At 36.7% G+C, this 16,519-nt stretch overlaps 1 protein-coding gene across 4 annotated transcripts in view; it reads right to left on the reverse strand.

Annotated features, from left to right (window-relative positions):
• LOC128011825 (adenylate cyclase type 6) overlaps positions 1 to 14,490 on the reverse strand; it is a 34,589-nt gene extending 20,099 nt beyond the window's left edge. Inside the window, exons 1-4 of one of the 4 annotated variants that reach the window (XM_052594561.1) lie at positions 14,253 to 14,461; positions 14,046 to 14,188; positions 10,808 to 11,004; positions 9,459 to 10,347 (exon numbers count right to left, since the gene is read on the reverse strand). In XM_052594561.1, coding sequence (XP_052450521.1) covers positions 9,459 to 10,346 — 888 coding nt within the window. In that variant the 5' untranslated portion in view covers position 10,347; positions 10,808 to 11,004; positions 14,046 to 14,188; positions 14,253 to 14,461. Of the gene's footprint in view, positions 1 to 9,458; positions 10,348 to 10,807; positions 11,008 to 14,045; positions 14,189 to 14,252 lie in introns of all 4 variants that reach the window. The other 3 variants (XM_052594559.1, XM_052594558.1, XM_052594560.1) reach the window with 3 other exon arrangements.
• Positions 14,491 to 16,519: the final 2,029 nt, after the last annotated feature.

A 16,519-nucleotide genomic window follows, 5' to 3' on the forward strand; every position in this document is an offset into this window, starting at 1 on the left:
ATCCAAAAATGTCAAATATTTTAATGTAAAAACACCTAATTTATACTATGAAACATTTACAATATAATTAATAAATAAATATGTAAAATATTATTTAAAATATCAGTTTCAGTTTTGTTCACAGTAGTACTGTACTGATGTATTGTTTGTTTGTTTATTTTAAATGTCTTAAAATATTATGTGAAAAATATTGAACATTGCTTTTTTCGCTCAATAAAAACATTTTTGTGTATATAAATTGTATTTTATTATTTTAATATTTGTTATTATAATATATTTTTATTAGTTATTAAAAAAATGTTTAATTTACTTATTAAATTAAATGTTTTGGTTTTTTTTTATTAATTTTGAAAAACTGTATTTCTCTAAACTTCTCCACAGTCCTCTATAGCCCTTACGGCTTATGAACCAATGGGGGGGTCCCAGAAAGATTTCAGCGAAGCCCTGACTCACACTGCAACTAATTTTGTGTGACTAATTCTGCAAACTGATTCAGTGTGAATACACCTCCTAAGTGAAGAGGATCGAATGACACGGCGCTAACCTAAAAAATACTCTTAAAGGGATAGTTACAACAATAGGCAATGAAAATTGTCTTCACATTGTCACTCTCATGTCATTCCAACTGAAATTTAAGAGGTTATTTAATGGAACTAATAGCTCACCATTTTCACTGTATGGAAAAAAGCTGCTTGGCATCTTTTTTGTTTCACAGAAGAAACATTTTCTCTACCAAAATAACATGAGGGGGAGTAATCTATGACAGATACCTCATTTTTTTGGTGAACTATTTCTTTAAAATTTCTTAACCATTCCGTGGGTCAAAATCCACAGAAACCCTGTATATATATATAGCTGCTATACCATAAGGATCAACTCTTTATCTTCCAGTTCTGATCTCAGGAGCCATTGCACAGAGCAAACAAACAATATCAGAGAGAATTAGAGCAGGAGGAGTGGTGGAGAATGAGGGAGAAAGAAAAAATAGAGGAGGCAGAACATCTAAATGAATAGAGATAAGTAGGCAAAACAGTCAGTTTCTGGGAAGTCGCCGTCAAGCGAAAGCTCTGGTTTCACAGGGCTGTTACATAAGAAAGCCAAAGCCCTACTCGCACTGGAACTCGGCCCAGAAACGTAACGTTATATACACACATATATGTGCAGGACCTTATGCTAAGATTCAGTTAATGGTCCACTGAGGCCTAGATCCAGAATTTAATCATTATGTTTATTTGAAGGGAATGTCGGATGCTGCTAGTGTGTTTGCAGCATGAATGAGAAGGCTTTTAAGGTTTAAGCGAAGAAAATTCCTGGAAAGGCAAACTTATAAAAACATCTCTGACCTCAGATGGACTTGTATATCTACTGAGGTCTCATCCCAACGGCACACAAAAACAGGCATATGAAATGCAACTTTACTACCGGGCTTTTTAAGCTACCATTTATGGCAAATAAATTGTCGTTTATAAGGATTTAAAGTCCACTCATAAACATTTGAAAAAGCATTTGTTGTGCAAGCAAAATGAGGTAAAGGTTAAAGTTTGCTCCCTCTTAAGACAAATGTAGGCAGGAATATGAAGCCCATATGCAGGTCATGTTAAATCAAAGGCATTTCCTCTAGGTTCTACTAAGGGACGGTTTATTTCTTTATCATTCATAACAGTTTGAGGCCCCGGGCCCCTGATAAATTACCATGTCAGCCTGAAGAAAGAGCAAATTTACAAATAGGCCACAGAGTCAGTCATGTGATTCCAGACTATGAAAAGTGCCCTCAGTATGGCAAAAGATGCATTCGCCTATTATAGCATGATAATTATCAAAAAAAAACAAAAAAAAAACAGCTGCGAATTAGACATATTCAGCGATAGTACAATAGGCTTGATGCCTTTCAGGACATATGACAGCTGTATACAAATGATCCCAAACAGAAAGCCAAAGAAAAACAAACTAGGATCCAAACAAATCCACAAATTAGGACTGACCCAAAAAGCTTCAGTGTGTGAGACGGGAAACTGGAGCTAGTTTTGTTTACGCCTAATAGTTCAAGGAAACGTTCTCCCAAAAAATTGTATTCTGTCATTATTTACTCACCCTCATGCTGTAATGTTTTAGAGTGGCACACAAGGAAGACATTTCATAAAAGTGCACACAATAATGTTATGATGCTAAAGTTACTAATTTTTTGTGTTGTTTTTTTTTTCACATTTAGTTAAGATGAAATAGTATACAAGTTTAATATTGGCCATGACCTGAAAATAAATCATTGGTTAACACCACCTTCCAACTGTTTGGGATGAGTAAATAAATAAACGGAAAGAAATTAATTGTAATAAACTGAATGAAATAAAAATGTTTCTTGAGCACCAAATTAGCATTTTAGAATGATTTGTGAAGGATCATGCGTCACTGAAGACATGAGTAAATGCTGCTGAAAATTCAGCTTTACCATCTCAGGAATAAACTACATTTTTAACTATTTAAAAATAGAAAACTGAAATTTTAATATTTGTATTTTTTATGACGTAAATGAACATGAGGTACTTCTTTCAAAAAAACAGTAGAATCTATCAGCCAGAGTGCAAGTTCTTCCCAAATTTCACAGTTACATGAATCAGTTATATTATTATACAATTCAGCCCGTGGTTACTTTAAACTGTCATCAATTTTAAGATCTTTAAAATTCTCTTTTGATCTGATGAATAGATAATAACTTCGAGCTTATAACAACATAAGGAAAAGTCAATAGCTCAATTTAATTTTGGGTTGACGGAAAGTTCATGACGAAAACACATAAAAAATAGACATGTTGATGTTACATCTGAAGTCAAAAAATTAAATAAATGTGTTCCTCATTTTTATTCTACGCACTATACTGTACTAAAGTGCTCCAGGACTACACTGAGCTTGTCTGTCAGAAGCACACAAGGTCAGACGATCACAGTGACGGGCACGTGACAGCCGCCTCCGCCTCTTCCTCCTCCTCCTCCTCCTCCCGGCATGGACATTATGCATTGTTTACATAAATACACCGAGAAACTGGTTTAAGAGAAAGTTCTCACAGGGAAGCGCCATGTTACTGAGAGACTTCAAAACACCTTGTCAGGATTTTTTTATCGTTATGATGAACTTGGAAAAGGCAAAATGACAATGGGTAGAGCTTGACAAATTCAAGTCGAACAGCAAACACACAAATACACAAGTAATTCAAAATAAAAATGGCAGGAAAGTGAAGCCATCCTAATCTAAGGATTATAGAGTCTGAGCTCTAAGCAGTTCAAGTCACAGAATCTGAGCTTGGTGGTCGTGATGACAATTGCTGTGGTAAATCATGCAATTTTCTGCAAGCAAATGAGCCAAATGCAATGCCACACTGCTCTAAAATCCACCTAAAGAGTCCTTTTAGAGTCCTAAGTTCTCCAATGCACAGCAAAAGCACTCAGGTCACCACAATGGCCTGAATCCAAAAAAAGACGTCCTGAAATCCCACAAAACATCAATTGGTCCCTGTGCAATGAAACATACACTGAAAGAGACAGACCTAAAAGGTACAAAGGTGGAAAACGTAGAGGAGACGAAGAAGAGTGGAAATCAATAGTTTCCTCAGACGAAAAAGACAAGAATAAGAGACAACACTTTAAAAGCACATCAATACTTGAATAATCTGAGATGATTAGATTTAGATGTCAAAGGAGTGCGAAAATAAACTTGATAAATCATCGTAACAGTCCCCATTCTCTAATTATACAAGGATTTAATCACTCGTGTCGTTAAAAACCTGTAGGACTTGTGAAACGCAAAAGAAGAGATTCTGAGAGCTGTGCAGGCTGCTCTTTTCCATGAAAGAACAAAGAAAAGAATGACAGCAAAGCAGCATAAAGTATCATAAACATGGTCAACTTGGCTGTATAATTGAATCCAAATGATAGCTTTGAATGAGATTTTGAATTATGAATTACTTTTGTCCTTTATTGTATGCATTTTTTCAGTTTTAAAGTGAGAAGGCATAGAGAACTCAATGGCCTTTGCATAGGAGAGTTTTTTTTTTTTTGGGGGGGGGGGGGGGGTAAACTTTGGTGAAATGTTATGACTCACCATATTATTCTCTGCTTAGTTTGATTTTCTAAGCCTTTTCCAGATTTTGTCTCATAAAATCAGAAAATCACACACACACACACACACACACACACACACACACACACACAGTGTGAACACTAGAGAAAAGGGCGAAAAAGAACCACAGCCTGTGTACCACGTTGATTAAAGTTTACCGGCATTATTGGAATCCTAATACATGACATTTGGCCGTCACAGTGCTAAAACCCAGTATTTGTTCTGAGTGAGAAAACCCCGGTCATTAGGAAACCACATAGAGTTTCTGCTACACTATTACAGGCCTTTTAAGGGTCCGCCATTGAAATGTTATTATTAGCCATGCTATTATTATTACCTTTATCATCACATGCATATCGAGTGCAACATTGCACTTATCATTAAATTCTGATTAGTCTGGCATGGTGGTCACACCGCTGAGAGCAAAGCAAGCGCTAATCTTAAGATTAGCCGAAGTTTTGACTGATCGCACTGCAGGCAAAACAGCTCTTGGTACTATGATTTTGAGACTTGTGTTTGTTAGCTGTGCACTTTATGTCAATGTTGTTAGGCATCTCTTAAGTGAAATTTGATTTTAAAAGACTGAAGATGAGAATCATAATAAATTGAGTGATTCTCAATCAAATTCCAATTAGACATTGCTGCTCCTTAAAGTGACGTTCACCCAAAAAATTCCTTACCCTCATGTTGTTATAAACCTTTCTTTCTTCAGGGGAACACAAAAGAAGATATTTTGAAGAATGTTGCAACTGCTTTTATTTATAAAATGAAAGTCAGTGGGATTCAAAATAACACTGGACCTCACTGACCTCAATGGGGGAAAAAAGGGACATCAAAAATTATTTTGTGATCCAGAAAGAAAGTTATGTGAGTTTGGAATGACATGAGGACAAGTAAATAAAATATATTTTTTTTCATTTCAAAACGTGTCGAATGTGACCTTCATTGTTTGCAGTAATAAAATGAAATAAAATAAAAAATTAAATGGACATATTTTTTTTCTTAATTTAAATAAATAAAAAATAATTTGAGAATTTAAAAAGCTTTTTTTAAAAAAAAACAAAAAAAACAACAACATCCAAATATAATAAAGAAATTTAAAAATTTAAAAAATAAAGAATAATAAATTTACTTACTTTTTATATATAGAATAAAGCATTTTCTAAATGAAAGCTGAAGGTTATACAATTATTATATCAGACATTAGAGCGCTGACAACTAGTGAGACAAAATCATTCCAACACTCTTCAAACACTGCCATTTGATTCTCCTCTAGCAGCACATTTGTTTCATCATTCAGAAACCACACGCCTATAGACCAGCACTGAGCTCATGAGTGTATCTGAACACATGCATTCTTCATCAACAAATGCATTGTTCTTAAGACCTTGATGTACTGTTAAAACTTGTGATACTCAAACACACAAGTGCAGTTATCTGTCTCTCTGCTGCCGTGGAATGACCATCAATCCATCTCTAACTCATCTCCAAACAACTCCTAGCATTGTACAAACAGGTTTTTCCCCCTGAGCTAGCTATCATACATGCTATGGGCATCTGGCTAAAACTGCTCTTTTCTGTTATAACAACACAATAACAGGTATTAAATTGACGTATGCTAACAAAAACTGATTTTAGAACAATTTCACAGAGTATAAAGTCAGAGTATAAATATTAACGTTTATTTTCATCACCATGAATTTCCCTGGAATTTTGCTTGAATCAGTTTTCAGGGATCAATGAAGCCCATATATTTAGTGTATCCGGCTATGCATTAGTTAATTTAGCTACTATACACAAGCGTGTAACCAGGTCTTGGGCTAAAAATAACACATTCAGCTTGGTGTCTCTGAAAAAGGTGTTACATTTATGTCTCTAATTTGCTGGTCTCTTCATGAGCCTAGTTTAACCCCATGGGACAAGGTTGGAACAAAAGCCACAGAACAGGTGCGCTCATAGACTGGAGTCACAGAGTGCCTGTGAAATCACAGTGTCTGCCGCCTCTCTATATGACAACCAAAAAACTTGCATCTCGGGACATAAACAGTCCCACGCCGGCCAATAAGCAGTCCGAGCAGGTGACCAAACATATTTTCCATTTGAACAGTGAGCTTGGCTTTACATTTATATCCATAATAAGCTGCAAGTTGGCAGTTCTTCATAATGTGACTTTTTATTTTTTTTTATTTACCATGTCTGGGAATTGAGTGAATAAATGCAAACATGCATCACATGTCAAAGCCAAAATTCAGGACATAAACAGTCCCACACCTGCCAATAAGCAGTTGGACCAAGTGACCAAACATAGTTTCCATTTGAACATTGTCCTCTGCCTTACATTTGTATCCATAAACCGCTGCAAGTGTGCAATTGTCCATAATGTGACTTTTTTTTTTATTTAATTAACGTAAAATCATTTTTTTTACTTTATCAATTGTATTTTATATATATATTGGAAAATTAATAAATTGTGAAAACTGAGCATTACATACCAAATCCAAAACTTAATGCTTTTATTATTTAGTTTTAGAATAACATTTTCCAAAAGCCTGTGTGGCCTAATTAATGTCATCGCATAAGAAAAGCTGCATATATCGCAGTCATAACATTTTGATAAAAAAAAAAAAAAAACGGTTACAAAGATTTTCTTTTTTTTTTTGAAAATATTTATTCATGTACAATACGACTAGGTTGAAATATGCAGTCAATGTCACCATTTTAAGTACTTTTTGCCTTGCCTAGTTCATTTAAAAGGTCTTGTGATGTTGTTGTTTTTTTACTAAATATTATATACATTAAGCACAAAATATTATGTGTAATCTCTCATTTATTAAGGTTTAAGTGGATTTCATAGCAGTATAGCAATGCATTTGGCCCATTCACTTGAAGAAAACTGCTTGATTTGTCTTATAATTGTCTTGAATTGCCTTATATTTACTTTATATAAAAACCATAATAATTATAAAAGACATTTTTAGATGAGCTACAGTATGGCACACCTCAGGACATAACAACTTTCCAAAAGACCTTCATCAATTACCAAGATCTACACAGCAAAATCTATGAACTACCTTCCCTCCCTGCACTCAGCCCAGAACTTTAAGAGAGCAGCAGTATGGAGCTTTTCACCCACACAGCGGCATGCCATGCACATAAAGCCTCTGCGGCTTCCACGACTGAGGGCCATCTCATGAGCCCCGTTGTGAAAAGGGAATTCGTGACTACAAGTGAGTAAGAGAGACAGACAGAGAGAGCAAGAGAAAGAAAGGCCTGGACTGGCTGTCTCTTTTCAGCCCAGCACTTCAGTCCAGTGTGGTTTCATTCTGTCGATCCCCAGCCATTCCTGTCACCACATTCCGCCCCACACCACCCCATCAGTGTGTATCTTCACAAAGACAGCTATTGTCCCGCTGGTGATCGCCCACTGACCTGCTCTATCTGCACTGCACTGCTGGTCATCTCGGAGGGACACGCAAACAGCACAGCAAGAAGGAGTGAGGGGTTGTGAGAGGGATGGTGGACAGACAGAATGGAGAAGGCATAGAGATAAAGGGAATGACCAGTAGATGAGCTTTCTGGGGTATAGCTGCATTTCCCAGATTTGCCTGTTTGGTCAAAGCATATAGAAGAGAACTATGTGCTTATCCATACTAGTCATCCAGCAGCTAACAAGTGAAAGCTTTATCTAGACTGGTTAGGGCACTGGTGATGGATTTAGGATGAATTTAGACACACAACTTCTGTTTTGAGAGAGGGTTTGAACATGTCACATTTTAGCATGCACTACTTTCAACACCCCAAAACAGAGTATAAAATAATAATACATATCAAGACGACTTCAAATCACCTGCTGGTAATTAAATTCCCATTATTAAACATAATCCAAAGGTATTCATTTTTTGTGATGTCTGTGATACACTGGGAGGAAAAAACGGTGTATAAATTGCTAGTATATTTCACAAACAAACACTAAGAAATGGCAAGTGACACATTGAATTAAACATGAAATTTTTAAGTAGAAATACTGAAATAAGTATAACTATAAGCAAGCATAGAGGCATTACTTGCTTGCTCTTTGCAAGAGAGCATTTATATAAGACACTAAGCAGCCACACAACCAATGGACTTCCTGCATTGATTGCCCACAGGGCTGGAACCTATCCCAAATGTCTATGACGAGAATCTACAAGTACATGCTCCAGGCCATGGCCTGAGTCAATCAGCAGCCATTATCCCAATCCATTTCCTATCATGCTGAGTGCCAAGTAGAGAGCCCACAGCCCAGCTGTCTAAGGAACAAACACGCAAAAGCCAAAGCTCACTGAACCAGTATTAACAGAGTCAGCACTAGATCACATCGAACGTGGAGCTGACACAATAGACGCATTCTAGGCCCTGCATGGAAACACTGCATGTTAAATGCATCATATTAAGAGCAGTGAAGGACTAAGCAAAGCTGGAAAGTCATGCCAGGCATTCCTTTACAAGTACTGAAACAATCAAAACTTTCAAACAATAACCAATTATTCACTGAACTCTGTGACTCCAAAGAATTTGGAGAAGTGAAAGATTGTGCCTTCAACTGATCAGTTACTTGGCGCTTATTCTCCACCGCTGTGGCATTGCGACATGTGGTGTAAATAATGTGCAGTTCTTTTCTTCAGAGAGTTCTACTGCAAGAAAACGGATACCAAAAAAAATACAAATCTCATGCTGGACATTTTCCTGTATATTAAAGGAATAATTTACCCACAATAAATATTCTGTCTTTATTATCTCACCCTCATGCTGTTTTAAAATTCATATGCTGTTATTATTTTCTGTAAAACATTTTTTTTAATGCATTTTTACACAGAGCAAAACTAACAAGCTCAAAAAGGACAAAAACATCAAGAAATTGTATATGCAAGTGAAGCTCCCCTCTAATTCTCAGTAGAGAAAAAAAGTAGCATCCTATTTAGTAGCCGTATTTACACAGTGTCAAAACTGTAAAAAGAAAATAAATAAATACAGCATATAAATAAATAATAGGAAATATGCAAGCTTTGAGGAAGAGCAATCAGTAAATAATAAATAATTATAACTATTTTTAAAATTAATAATAATTTAATTATCACATTTGGGCCTGTTTTTCATTCATAAGGCTTCAGAATACTTGGAATATCATGCATAAGTCATATGGAGCACTTTAATGGTGCATTTATGGTCTTTTTTTTTTGTCCTTTTTGGAGCTTGATATACATACAAAAACAACAGCATACAACAGGTTTAGAACAACAGGAGGTAAGTAAATATTTGTGTGTAATATTTCTCTATTCATTTTAATTGTATCAGAAGCATACACATACCTGTTTAGTAAGGAAGTAATCCTCAAGGTTGAGTCTCCATGCCATAATCATATGTATGGTGGACAGCACAGCTCCAGTGATCACAGCTGCTCTCATTCGCACCGGCAGCAGTGTGTAGATGATGTAGATGAAGAACACCGTCCACCATATCCCTTCAGACACATTGGGAGGATCCACCATCAACAAGCCAAATACCTGCACCACCACTAACACCGCCATGACCAAATAGCTCACGATCCACATGTAGTCCTGGTGGAAGCCGTTTCTGTTGCACACCACCATCAAGGCTAAGAACAGCCCCATGGCTACGGAGAGCACTGAGGCAAACGCCACATCTGGTGGACCTTGGACGCAGTGGAACGCCAGCATAACCCCGCAAACCACAACAAGAACCCCCATGAGCATCATAAGAGAGCTCTGGTTGAGCCTGAAGAAGTACCGTTGATACAGTCGCTCGAGCTTGGCCGACTTAAACTTCTTGGACTGAAAAACGTGAGCCAGACGCAACAAGCAAGTCAAAAAACACCTGTCGGGACCCTTTCTCTCCTCTCCGCTGCCATCGATGTCCTCGCCATCTTTCGGTTGCCTCGTCTCAGGATCTTCAAAAGCCAGGTCCACGGCTCTCAGACCCACATCACCCTTCCTGCCATAATGGTCTTCCTGCCAAACGCAGCGTGTGCTGAAGTTGCTGCTGGTGGCGCCCCCTGCTGCACGGGAGTAGTGTTGGGAAGGGGGCTCCATAGACTCGGGGTCCCGTAGACAGCTCATGTAGCGTGGGTTGCACAGGGACGAGTCCCTTTTACGCCTCGACTTCCTGCCATTGCGCTCACCCCACGCCGTCTTATGGTTGTCCACTCTTGCAGCTTTAAAGCCATTGACCCAAGACATTCTAAAAGTAAAAAGAAGGTCCATAAGAACAGAAAACCTCCTTAAAAACAAGTCAATAAGCATATATTATGTCATTTATTTATTTAATTAGTGAAAGAATTCCCATGCTTGTCCTTCTAAACTCCTACATAACTGCAATTTATATTTGCCTACACAATTAGTTTCAAGCATTTGTTGTTCCTGTAGCTCAAGTGGTAGAGCATTGCGTTACCAGCGCAAGGTTGTGGGTTCGATTCCCAGGGAACACATGTTAGGTAAAAAATGTTAGCCTGAATGTACTGTAAGTCACTTTGGATAAAAGCGTATGCTAAATGCATTTAAGCATGACATTTAGATCGACAGGTTTTTAGAATCATGAGAAACAAAGTCGGCAAACTGTGTTTAAACTTCTAACTGGTAGCATATTTACTCAGTTGTTGTTTAGCTGTTGTTTTGAAAGTTGTTTAGTGAGGTCGACTTACCTGTGCGGCTTCCCCTTTGTGTGGTGGCACTGTTCTTTTTAGCAAGGCACTGCATTTACTCTAGTGTAGAGAGCTAATATTACCAGCATTTTTCTGAGCACAGGATTTGTCAAGTTCCACGACACCCACTTTAGCACAGGGTCAACAGAAAATCCTCGTATAGCACCAAGATCTCTGCATCTCTCAGCCACCGGAGTCTGCTGGTACAATACAAATAGAGCACATGCAGTATGAGTGAAGCGTGAAAATAAAAAAGGCACAAGACAAACCTCTCTGAGATTATTAGTGTTTGATTACCGCTAATAGCTGTTGCTGAATACGCGGTTGACATTAATATGTGTTTATTCATGTTTATGCCTCAATAGGTTAGTAAAGAGTATTGATTTCAAGCTGTAATTAACCAGCGATTCTGCTTTCTCAGAAATGTTAGTTCACATAAGAGCAGATCAAAAGAGTTGAAAGTAAAATAAGAGGAAATTCTCTATAGCTAGAATTGACTGATGCTGAAAGCGTCCAATCAATCTCACAGTAAACCTATGAAAGAACAAGGAAAAAAAGTGCATCACAAATACAAAGACTTAATCTGACTGTCCAAATGCCTAGGACTTTCAAAGCTAACCACAAAAACATGGTGTTTTAAGACAGGAACGTTTTCCCAAAATATAAACACGGGCCAGTTTCTAGCTTGCTGTCTGACAACAAAGGACTTATACGTGTGCACATAAACCAACGCTCTGTAATTCAGATGAAATTGTCCATGCTTCCCCAAATTTGCTCAGATGAGTCACCACTTTACCTCATGTCAGCTGCATTAGTGACTTCAAATGATTTTTTTAAGGGCTAACTGTCTGGAAATGAAATAAGATGTGTCCAACTTCAACTTAACTTTGAAATACAGATTTTAACCACAATTACATCAAAGCGTTTTAGAATGCAAATAATATAAAAAATATATATATTTTTTCCATTTTTTCCAACTACACACAAACACACACACACACACACACATACATATATATATATAAATATAAAATAACAGTACCAACAGAACAGAAGTAATGTAATATAAATTATAAATGTATCTACCAAAGAGTACCAAATAAAACATCACGACCCATGCAGCCTAGAGTTACTGAGGGAGATCAGATGGTAAACTGTCAAATTAGAAATGTCTTCGTGTACGACGAAGATGTAAGTGCAGTCATCAAAAGAACTAAATACTTGTGGATTGGAAACAACTGACAAGCTTTTGCTGAAATCCTATGGATGTTTTGCCTGACAGGTCTTCGAGCCAGTCACGAGACTGAAAACTGTTACAATGTGTACAAAGGCTTTGTAAAGCCTTTTTTTATCATGCCAGTAAAGCTACTGGAATCTCAATTAATCAGCTGACTTTTCTAAATAGGATACACATCTCAACCACAGAACGTCTCTGTTAATGGTGTGTAAACCCTGAATTCTGTTTTAAAATATTGCCCTGGTCACACTGAGCCAATATTTATTCTGATGACTTTTGTGTGACTGATCACGCTGTAGCTAACAAAATGCTTTTTCTGTCCAGATTTAATAATAACTGACACTTCAAATCAACATTTCAATTTCAACTTTTACTAAATGTAGTCTTTAATAATGTCTAAAAAATATATCTATGAATAACCTGATACAAGTAACATGCTTTATGTCTTACGTAAGTCTCTCTGCAGCAAACGGTTTATATGTATTTATATATAGGGCTATTCAGCCATTTAGAGGTTACACCTTGATATTGCAGAAGATAAGTGGTACATAATTTAGAATAGGGCTGCACGATAAATCGTATGCGATATTTAATGTGCAACTTATAAGTAAAGCCGGTTCTGTAATAAACGGTAAATCTCCATCACCTGTGAGATTTCACATGGAGCAGCATTTACTACAAATAGCTGTTGTCCAATGACAACCTGGGCAAAACATGCGCAATATATCATTGTGGTTTTGCGCAGTTAGTCAATGAAGAAAGTGCACCACGGACATTACAGTGGAACGCTAACGGCTTAAAGAAAAAAATGCAAAAACATTATTGAGCTAAAAATCACAAAAGCACAACTATATATTTATTCTTATATATTGCTGTCTTCATTCATTTATATGATCATCTATAAGTGTTTGGGATTTTTAATATTAGAAATCTATTTAAAATCCAACCAACGCAGCCCCGCCCCCAGATAAAATATATTCTCTCAGCAATGGCTAGGCTAAATACTGACACACCTAGTGGTCAAAAGCAAAAGCAAATTTAATAGGTCATTATTATTAAATTGCAGACAAAGATTTTGGATCATTAGGTTCTCTTTTAAGTTTGATGCGGAATGGGTGCGGTTATGGGACCCAACCTCATTTTCTTTCATAGGGTCCATAATTGCTAGTGGCATTCCTGTATATATATATATATAAAATGTGCAGCATTGCGTACACACAATTTATACATTGTCTTTCTAATTCATTACAATTTACTAGTCAAATGTGTTAGTTCTGAAAAACCTAATAGAAATGTTGACAGTTCCAAGCTAAACACTTTCTCTAAAGCATATTTTTAGCCCACAGTCTTGCAGAAAAAAAAAATTGTGGAATAAAAACCATCTACATGTCAAAAAAAGAAATTTCAAAATTCTTCTCCCCTTTAATGCGCAAGCTTGAAAGGCAAAATGTGTATTATTGATCAAAATCAAACACAGCTATCTAAATAAAGTTACGGTGGTCTGTGGGAAACACTGGCTGGTTTTTCCTTCATGGATCCCACTCTAGAGACATTGTGGCTTCACATTCGATTGCAAGCACTAATTTCACTTGGCAGGAAGATTCAACCATTCATTCAGTACTGACATGAGAAAGAAAGTAAGGGATGAGAAAACGATTAACTTGCTGCAGTAAAACTACAAATAGTAATGTCTGAAAAAACCTTTACTTTAACACCTCACACACAAACATTCATACAAAAACAGAGAGATATGATAAATTAAGTCAGTGTATCCTACTTAGAATGTGTCTATACCATGAGAGTCTACAACTGAAAGACAAGACAATCTCATGACCTATCCAGTGCAATGGATGATTTGGTCACACTACATTAAAATGCTGCCACAGTCGCTAAACAAGTAATCACCATAAACAAACTCTGAAACATAGAGAATGTGTCTGGTTTCTAGTGCAGAGCATTATAGAGCACCTTTACAGTAAGGTTAGTGAAAGCGCAACATACCTGATCGTGAAGAGACTGTTCTTAAAAGACAAACGCAGCTACATATCCTTACTTTACTGTAAATTCGCTTTCATCAACGACTGCTGCAACCAGAATATGTTGCCCGAGGTTCTTACGCCGCTGCTAACAAGCCCCACAACACACTGCAAAACAAGGACACATTTCAAGAGTAAGCGAAAACACATCCGTAGGACAAGAAGCACTCACCGAAAGCCCCCATGAATCAGCAGCGCAACGTGCTTCAATCGCGAAATCACGAAGAGGAACTGTCGCTTGACCGAGAGAGTGTTAAACTGCGAGTGATTGACTGGGCGATGGTTACATTCTCGCGCACGCTGCTGATACAGTCACGTTCGTCCTCATGCTTCTTCACGCGCTGCTACTATCCACTGAAGTCTGGAGTCCCCCTAGAGGTACAGCCTCTCCGGTCGTGTGTGTGTGTGTGTGTGTGTGTGTGTGTGTGTGTTTGGTTTTTGCCTACATTGTGGGGAGCAAATATCTCCACCAAGACAGTAAAACCAAGTAAATTTTTGATGTTGTGGTGACCGGCCCAAATACCACGAGGGTAGGATTAATAAACATGCTAAATAGAAATGACAACGTAGAAATTACAGGAAAAGGCTTCCATGTAGGGGTAGGGATATTGTTAGACATAGGTGTTAGTTCAGAGTAGAAAGTCTAAGTCTGCAAGATTGAATTGAGAATTTTGCATATGGATTTTAAAAAGTATAATAATAATAATTATATATTATATAACTTAATAAATATAACTTACTATATATATATATATATATATATATATATATATATAGTAAGTTATATTTGTATGATTCAAATAAGTGTGATTTTCACAATAAATAAAAGATAACATCTTGTTTTAATTTTTTTAAATGTCCAAAAATTTAAAAATACTTACACTTTACATAATGCCATTACTGTGTTGCATTTCTAAGTCCTGTGAGGTGCAAACTATTTCTGTTGCTATTAGCAATAGAAATGTGTTCATAGTTCATGATGTTTGTCCAGTTTTGGTGTTTGTACAAATTGTACATTAACTGTATAGACATACCAGTGCATTTAAAAAAATAATAATATTGTGAAAAAGTTTTTGTTGTTATAAGTGAAAGTGAAACTTTAATATATTCTAGAATCATGACAAGTGAAACATTTCAAAAGTTGTTTTTATTATTGTTATTATTATTATTATTGATTATTAGAGCTTACAGCTCATGGAAGTAAAAAATCTCAAAATATTAGAATATTTACATTTGAGTTTCATTAAATGACCATCCCTACAGTATAAATTCCTGCTGACTTGGCAATAGTCCAGAAGACAATCATTGACACCCTCCACAAAGAGCATAAGTCACAGAAGGTCATTTCTGAAAGAGGTGGCTGTTTTCAGAGTGCTGTAACTAAGCATATTAAATGCAAAGTTGACTGTAAGGAAGAAACTGGGAAGGTAAAGGTGCACAAGCAACAATGATGACCGCAAGCTTCAGAGCAAAGTCAAGCAAAGCCGATTCAAACAATTGGAGTGAACTGAAGCTGGAGTCAGTGCATCAAGAGTCTCCACATTCATACATTTTCAGGAAAAGGCTACCACCCACTTCTGAAACAGAAACAATGTCAGAAGCATCTTACCTGGGCTAAGGAGAAAAAGAACTGGACTGTTGCTCAGTGGTCCAAAGTCCTCTTTTGAGATAAAAGTAAATTTTGCATTTAATTTGGAAATCAAGTTCTGGAATCTGGAGGATGACTGGAGATGCAGAGAATCCAAGCTGCTTGAAGTTCAGTGTGAAGTTCCCGAAGTCAGTGATTATTTGTGTGCCATGGTGTCTGCTGGTGTTGCTCCATTGTGTTTGATCAAGTCCAAAGTCAATGCAGCCATCTATCAGGAGGTTTTGTAACACTTTTTGCTTCCATCGACAGGCTTCATGGAGATGCTGGTTTTCTTTTACAGCAGGACTTTAGCACCTGCCCACAGTGCCAAAACTACTTCCAAGTGGTTTGCTGACCATGATATTACTGTGATTGACTGGCCAGCCAACATGCCTGACCTGAACCCCATATGGAATCTATGGGATTTTTTCAAGAGAAAGATGAGAAACAGTCGATCCAACAATACAGACGAGCTGAAGGCTCAGTAGTGCCTCAGCGTTTTTCACAGGCTAATCGCTTCCATGCCACACATCACTGATGCTGGAGTTTGTGCTAAAGGAGCCACAACCAAGTATTGAGTGCATGAATGAACTTTTTTGTTTTTTTTACTGATCTCAGGAAATATTTTGAATTTTGATATACTGGATTTTTGTCTTTCATAAAGAGAAAACTCTAATAGTCAAAATTAAAACAAACAAATACATATAATGAATCTAGAATATATATATATATATATATATATATATATATATATATATATATATATATATATATATATATATATATATATATATAAGTAATAATTATAAGGC

Source organism: Carassius gibelio, chromosome B23 (genome assembly GCF_023724105.1).
Source record: "Carassius gibelio isolate Cgi1373 ecotype wild population from Czech Republic chromosome B23, carGib1.2-hapl.c, whole genome shotgun sequence".
In the NCBI taxonomy this organism is placed as follows: domain Eukaryota; kingdom Metazoa; phylum Chordata; class Actinopteri; order Cypriniformes; family Cyprinidae; genus Carassius; species Carassius gibelio.